Below are 7,457 nucleotides of genomic sequence, written 5' to 3'. Positions count from 1 at the left end.
CTTAACCCCCAGAGTCCAGCATTTTCACTCAATACACTAGTTGTTTAAAATGAATCGACCAGTTGATAGAATGAAATCTCATGTGCCTATACCTGGATCACCGTAATGACCTCGGGGTCATAAACTAACTCTTGGGAAGGGTTGAGCTCCTCTTGGCTCCCCATTTACGGATGAGAAAACTAAGGCGCAGATGGACGAGGTGTCTCCAAGCTTCCAAAAGAGACTAAATGATTCTGTGACCACTGCTCCAGTCCCTACAACACTGCACTTAACTCTTTCCGGTATCCAGCAAATACTCCCGGAGCGCTTTTTCCCAGACCCAGAGAAGACTCCGAGGCTGCCACCTGGCGGCGGGACTGGGAGAAGTGAGAGAAGGACCGCGGCGTTCCGCAGCGGACGCCCTGCAGAGGCCGTCAGTGGCCAGGAGGGGGAGCGCGAGCGCCCCGCGAGGGGTGGGGCTCACGGGAGGCGCGCATGCGCCCAAGAGGAGGCACGGCGCCTTCCCGAGCGAAGGGCAAGACGGTAGCCGGGAGGACACCGGGAGGCGGACGGTGGCCGACGAGGTCGGGCATGGAGCATCTGGAGTGCTGCGCGAGGTTCCTCCGGGGGACGCTGGTGCGAGCGGCGGTGCGGCGCTACCTGCCCTGGGCGCTGGCGGCCTCCATGCTGGCGGGCTCCCTCCTCAAGGAGCTCTCCCCGCTGCCCGAGAGCTACCTCAGCAACAAGCGCAACGTCCTCAACGTGTGAGTGCGTCCCGGGTCCTCCCCTGTCCCCGCCGTAGCCGACCCGCCGTCGCCTCGTCCAGAGAGCCGGGGCTTAGCTGCCCTGATGGACGAGTCAGCGGAAGGGGAGGCCTTCCCCGTCGTGACATGTGCATCTGCACGCGTGTCGCGACCGAGGGATCCCCCGAATAGCTAGTGTCATTAGCAGTTGGCGTTTGCACGCCCAGACGAGCCAGCCTGAGTTGACTGGGCAGGGAGTGACTTGCAGGGCTGTGTGCGTGTCTGTGTGCGCCTGTCGGGGTGTGGGGTGGGATGGGGCGTTGAATTAGCCTCTGTCGCTGCGCCCCCACCTCCCCGTGGAGTCCCGAGTCAGCCCTGGACCTGCTTGGGTGATGCCACCTCTCTCCTGCCTGCCTGTATCAGACCCCACGCTAAGTACCCCCCGCCCCCCCCCCCCCCCCCCCCCGGTCCCAGCTTGTGACAGAATCCCGTCACCACCTGTGAAAGACCTGCCTTCCCCTGCTGACCCTGCAACCTTTGCGAGCCTTGCCCCGGCCTCTGACCCAACTCCCGCTCCAAGACAGTCCCCGAGGAGTGGAACCCTCCAGCCTCTGACCTTTCCCCTGGATCTCCTGGGACCTTCTCAGCCACTCCGAGTTCATGGCAGTGGCCCAGGAAAGTAAGCCCAGTGGGGCTCTTTGAGACATCTCCTTAACTCCACCCACTCACGCCTTTTTGTTTGTTTGTTTAATGACTGGATTTTAGGTTTATTGCACAAAAACACTGTTGCGGTCTTAAAGGGAAACTCTGGAAGATAAGACTTGGCCCTTGAAGTGAACTTCGATTCTCCTTTAGAATTACAGTGTCAGCAGCATCTCCCAAAAGTCAACCTAACTTTCGTTACCTGCGTAAAACCCCGGTTTCTCTCCGCAGCAGTTTTGTCAAATGCCTGACAGATCTTGGCTCTGGCAAGATCCTTGCATATCAGTCCCAGGGAAGAAGTGAGTGTCAGGCTCTTGGGTGGTGTGTGAGAAGCCTTTGGAACCCGGGAGAAAGTCATCCTGTCCTTGGCCCCCCTTCCTTCCTCACGCCTCCATGGAGGCTGGGCTAAGAATAGATGGATGATGAGTGTGGTTGTTAGCCCCAAGTCTCTTGCGTGTGTGTTTCCTGTGGCCGGTCCCCAGGTCAGCCACCTTTGATGAGCAAGGGGGGACAGGCAGGCAGCTGCCACCTTATCTGGCCTGGGTGAGCTGGGAGCCAAGCAGCCTGGCAGACGAGTCCCTGTTGTGTGTGGGTAACCATAGGTTCTGATGTTTGGTTCCAAGCCTCTGTGCTAATTGGAGGGAACCAGTGAATCATTGGCTCTGGGAGGGATTTCAAAACTCACTTGGCCTCCTCAGCTCTATCTTTACAGCTGGGGAAACTGAGGCCTGGAGAAGTGTAGTAACAAGTTGAGTCGGAGTCAGGATTTGAACCTGATCTTCTGACTTGAACTCAGGCTCTGTTCTGAGATCATTTCTGCCATGTAGGAAAGAGCCACAGTGTGGGGGAGAAAAGACATGGGCTTTGGGCTGGCCAGACCTTGGTTTACTCTGGGTTTGCTGGAGGTTTGATTGTGACCCTGGACAGGTTATTGAAATTTTATGAGCCTCACATTCTTTATAAAACGGGGCAAGTGAGACTTTCTTCCCAGGGTAAGTGGGAGTGTTCTTTGTGTTCACTTTCCCAGAGCCTGGATCACAGACTAAGATCCCAGGCCCTGGACTTGAATCCCAGCTGCACCACTTGTGACCTCTGCTTTGGGCACAATACTTGTGTACCTCAGTTTTCTGATCTGTAAAATGGGGATAGTAACGGTAGCCAACTCCTAGAGTTGTTTAAAGATTACATTTAAAGAACTTAGTAAGTGAAGTAGCTATCAGTAGCTGTTGTCAACTTTTCTTATTTCCCCTCCCTTGAGAGTCTGGAGACCTGAGTCATGACATTGTTTCCTCTCCACAATGTCCCCTCTCTTCACTTCCACTTTCCTCCTCTGCCAGGTATTTTGTCAAACTGGCCTGGGCCTGGACCTTCTGTCTCCTCCTGCCTTTCATTGCCCTCACCAACTACCACCTGACAGGCAAGGCCGGCCTGGTCCTGCGGCGGCTGAGCACCCTGCTTGTGGGCACGGCCATCTGGTATGTCTGCACAGCTCTCTTCTCCAACATCGAACACTACACGGGCAGCTGCTACCAGTCGCCGGCCCTGGAAGGGGTCAGAAAGGAGCACCAGAGTAAGAAGCAGTGCCATGGGGAAGGAGGCTTTTGGCACGGCTTTGACATCTCAGGCCACTCCTTCCTGCTGACCTTCTGTGCCCTCATGATTGTGGAGGAGATGGCTGTGCTGCATGAGGTGAAGACGGACCGAAGCCACTGCCTCCACACCGCCATCACCACCCTGGTGGTGGCCCTGGGCTTCCTCACCTTCATCTGGGTGTGGATGTTTCTGTGCACGGCTGTTTACTTCCACGACTTGTCCCAGAAACTGTTTGGCACCCTGTTCGGTTTGCTAGGCTGGTACGGGACCTATGGGTTTTGGTATCTGAAACCCTTTTCCCCAGGACTTCCTCCCCAGAGCACTAGTTTGAATTTGAAGCAAGACAGTTACAAGGAATAAAAGAGAAACAAAAGGGGTGATAGATAGCGGGGCAATGGCTAATGTATTTTTCATGATTTTTCTTGGCTACTTGACTAAAGTATCAGTCCTCCTTCAGTGAGGGAGCTCACCAGGCGGTTTTGGTGAGTGGTGGTGGAGTCTGGGGAGGAACTTGAATCCCCACACTTCTTGGCCATGTCATCTTGTGTCACAAACACCACCCTTCCCAGTCGGGCACTTTTTGTCCCTGGCAAGACTTGACCTTAATCTGGAATGTCCCTTTTGTCCCTAGAGGGCAGAGCTAAGGCTCAGAGAGACGACAGAATCAGGAAGGCCTCCACTGTGTGGCTGGAGGGGAGGCCAGGGCTTCAGCACCCTTCTCTGCCACTGTCATTCTCTCCCTGATTCTAGTCATCTTGTATTTTAATGGCTGACTTAACGCTGTTATTTAATAATATTACCCTCTGGTCAGCTTTGCGTAAGCATTTATTTCCAGCAGGGTTCTTTATAAAACAACCACCTGCCTGAAGATACTCTCTGGTGGTGGTATTTGTTTATCCTCAGAATGTTCTATATCACAACTGGCTTGTGATTACCTACCAAAACAGTTCAACTGGAGTGCCTCTGTGGCTGAATATTGGTGATTTTTGTGTAACGAACATTGCCAGTTTTCTGTCTGTGTTGCCCAGTTTTACTGGCTTTTGGAGCAATAAGGTTACCTTTTTTTCCTACTATTTTGAGCAAATGCTTTATTGTTTTCAACAACAACTATGGCGTTTGTTCTGTGTTGACAAAACTCCTGACGATAACCCACAACCTCGATGCTGCACTTTGGCACGTGCGTGGATAGCTTTGAGGGTTTTCTTAGAACACTAATTTACTTTTTATAAACTAGACTCCTGGATTATGGTATTAAACTCCCCCTCGCTTCATGGGGCTGTTTTCTCTATTAAGAATAAAACCTGAAAGCAGACATTTTAATACTAACTTGATGAAATTTAAGCTGAGTCAGAGTAACTTTGCAAAATGCATACTTGCACTGAAACTTTCCTGACCACGCATCAGTGGTGTAAGCTGAACGGTGTCCTTCAGACTCAGCTGATAAGTACATTGACCAGTCTGCTGTGGCCCAAGGAATTTTTACATTTTGGACAAGATTATGATAAATTGGAGGTGAAGGAAAACGTCTTCCATCGTCTCTGATGGCAGGAAGCCTACTGTTTGCAAAAATGTCCCTGTTAAATGTCGGCACGACTTTGGCCCTACCCTCCACCAGACCCAAACTGGGCCTGCTCAGCTGGCCTTGAAATCGGTCTTTCCTTTCCCCTTTGCACACTTCTCAGTGTCCAACCTGTCCTTCTGTGGCCTGTCACCTTCACCCGCAAAGATACGTTTACAGCTCTGTGATAAGACACTCCCCCGCCACCCATCATCTCCACAGGTTGCAGGCTGTCTATTTACTGTCTCCTTAGGCCTTTTGTACCCAGCCCTTCGCATTTTGGATAATCATCCTGGAAGCTTCCTTGATGCTCCTTCTCTCCCTCAAAGCTAAGCCTGACAAGCACTACACTTAACTGCCTTAACTCAAGCTTACGTGTTAGGAGCTTGAGGCCTGAAAAACCTTCAGGGTAAATTGTATTTCTTATAAAGATGTATTTAAAATATATATTTGGTATCCCACCAGGCTGCATGTTAATTTGTATCGATCAAAATGTGAGGTATATACGTTGTACCGAAAGGTGGCAGAAATGCTGGCTCTGAGATTTCAGAGGTGTCACCCGTGGTGCTTTGGGACGTTGGGAGCGTTGGCAAGATATGACGGGCCCCGTGAGATTTTTTTTGCCCTTTGGAGTTTTTGTCTGTAAACGGGGAGGTAGAGTAGGCGGGGTGGGGGGGGCTTGTTGAAGGGGTTGAAGTCTCTCCTGAGTTTCATGTTCAGCACCAAAAGGCAACAGACACAAGGTGACTCTATGTGTCTATTTGTCACACTTAAATACCCAGACGTTTCCCCCTGGCAGATCTGATTCAGGCTCAGCATTAAAATTAACTCTGTGGAAAGTGTCAGTTACCGACCCTTGTGTACTGAGCAGTCTTCTATCACTTCCTGTTCAGTCTTAGCACCCTCGCCTTTTCCTTGGGAACGTGCTCCCTACCTCTCTGTGAGGCAGCGTGGTTTGGTGAAAGAGTTTGGGCTTAGGAAAATGCGAGATGTGGGTTCAAATATTGGCACCACCACTGAGAGGTGTCTGACCACAGGCAAGCTTCGTGTCCACACCTGGACAATGGAGATGATACGTTAGGATTACGGGAAATGATGTATGTAAAACACCCAGCACATGCGCTTAGCGGACCAAAATCCCTCATCTCCTTTTTCCTCACCTAAAGCCTTTAGAACTTTTTGGCTCCTTAGAGGAGGCAGGGAAACTAACATCTACTTTTGAGTACCATTTGGGGTCTGGGTCTCCTGTTGAAATAGTCTTGTATCATCTTTTGAAAAGTGTCTGTTGTCCCCAGGTGCTGAGCAAGAGGCTTTGAAGGGCATCTGTGATTCCAGAATACCACCATGCTTGTTTGGCGTCTCCACACTGAGGTTCATTCACTGACACCTCATTTTCCATGTGCATCTGTCGTAGTCTGAGTACCAGATTGTATTTAGAGTTTGGCTCCTGCCACTGCTACATACACACAGATCGTGTGTGTAAACAAGCAAATTAAGTAAACTGGAGATAATGAAATCCCACGTTCTGTGTTTCATGTGTTCCTTTCTAAACCCCTTAAGAAAGTCCAGAACCAGGAAAGCGCAGCCTACTTTATGAAAATGGTATAGTTCTTACTTGAGCTACTCGTTAGATACAGGGTGTTTCATGACTATGGTTACTCTTTTTTTTTTTTTTTTTCCTCCTCAATTCTATAACCAAGTATATGTTCAGTCATATTATTTCTTTTTTTGGTTTTGTTTTCCAGTCATACATTTCTTAGCTTGATTTACTCCTTCCCTTTGTGTCATAGCTATGTCTGAGAGGCCTGAGGTCTGAATCAACCAGATTTGGGAGTTTTCTGGGCAGAAGGAGAGGAGTTGAGCCTCATGGGAGTAACACTGACGAGCGGGTACAAAGTCCACTCCAATGAGGTCTGCTGTGAGAGTGCCCTGTGCCCTGGAGGCCTAGACCTCTTAGTGCCTGCCTACTCATTTGTCAGCCTCACCTGGTTGGCATCTCCAGGTAGTGTCTGTTGAAAGCTCCAGAAAGCTCTACGGCTGTAGGATTAAAAGCTCCTTAGACTGCTGTACTTCCCTCTGCAGATTTCATCAGCAGCACCAAGCTTCCTGAGTTCGTACTGTGAGCCAGGAGCTGATGGTCAGCATAAACTCCCTCCCCGCTGGAGTTTGTGGTCCAAAGTCTGTCCGCTCAGAGCTTCAGGCAGGTGCTGGGGTTGCAGAGAACTTGATACATCTGTGCATTAGAGGAATTTTCAGTCTTGTGGACGAGACACAAAAGGAATCAACAACCACCATCAAGTGTTTTTTTTTTTTAATGTTTATTTATTTTTGACAGAGAGAGAGAGAGAGCAGGGGAGGAGCAGAAAGAGAGGGAGACACAGAATCTGAAGCAGGCTCCAGGCTGTGAGCTGTCAGCACGGAGCCCAGTGGCCGGTTGTGGGGCTTGAACTCACGAACCGCGAGACCATGACCTGAGTCGAAGTCAGACGCTTAACAGGCTAAGCCACTCCGGTGCCCCTGAAATGTTCTGAGTGCTGGGGCAAGGTCAGGGCCTGGGAACATAGAGCAGGGGACAATCAGATGCCCTGGGAAATTAGAAAATATTTTCACAGAACATAACCACTCTTTTGGGTCTTGAAGGTGGGGAGGAGTTCAGGCAGTTAAGGGAATCCAAGCAAGTGAGAACAGGACGCACAAAGGCACAAAGATATGCTACAGTGACTTTTATCCAGACATCCCTTCTCAAGGAACATAACATTCCCCCCATTTTCCAGAGCAACGGAGCACGAAGAAAGGCATGAAGGACTGCAGGGGTGATGGATGTGCCCTGCTATAACATGGAGAGCCCACAGCTAGAGGTGAGGATACCTGGCTTTGTGCTG

The 7,457-nt window shown here is 50.6% G+C and overlaps 1 protein-coding gene across 1 annotated transcript; it reads left to right on the top strand.

Annotated features, from left to right (window-relative positions):
* The first annotated feature begins 496 nt into the window (after nt 1–496).
* Nucleotides 497–6,096, top strand: FITM2 (fat storage inducing transmembrane protein 2). Its single transcript, XM_025932462.2, has 2 exons — nt 497–743; nt 2,762–6,096. The coding sequence occupies exons 1-2, from the start codon at nt 571–573 to the stop codon at nt 3,375–3,377; spliced, it is 789 nt and encodes a 262-aa protein (XP_025788247.1). The 5' UTR covers nt 497–570; the 3' UTR covers nt 3,378–6,096.
* The last annotated feature ends 1,361 nt before the right edge of the window (nt 6,097–7,457 follow it).

The sequence above is a fragment of the Puma concolor genome, chromosome A3 (genome assembly GCF_028749965.1).
Source record: "Puma concolor isolate L17-30 chromosome A3, mPumCon1.1.hap2, whole genome shotgun sequence".
Taxonomy (NCBI): Eukaryota; Metazoa; Chordata; class Mammalia; order Carnivora; family Felidae; genus Puma; species Puma concolor.
This window is presented reverse-complemented; position numbering and strand designations above follow the sequence as displayed.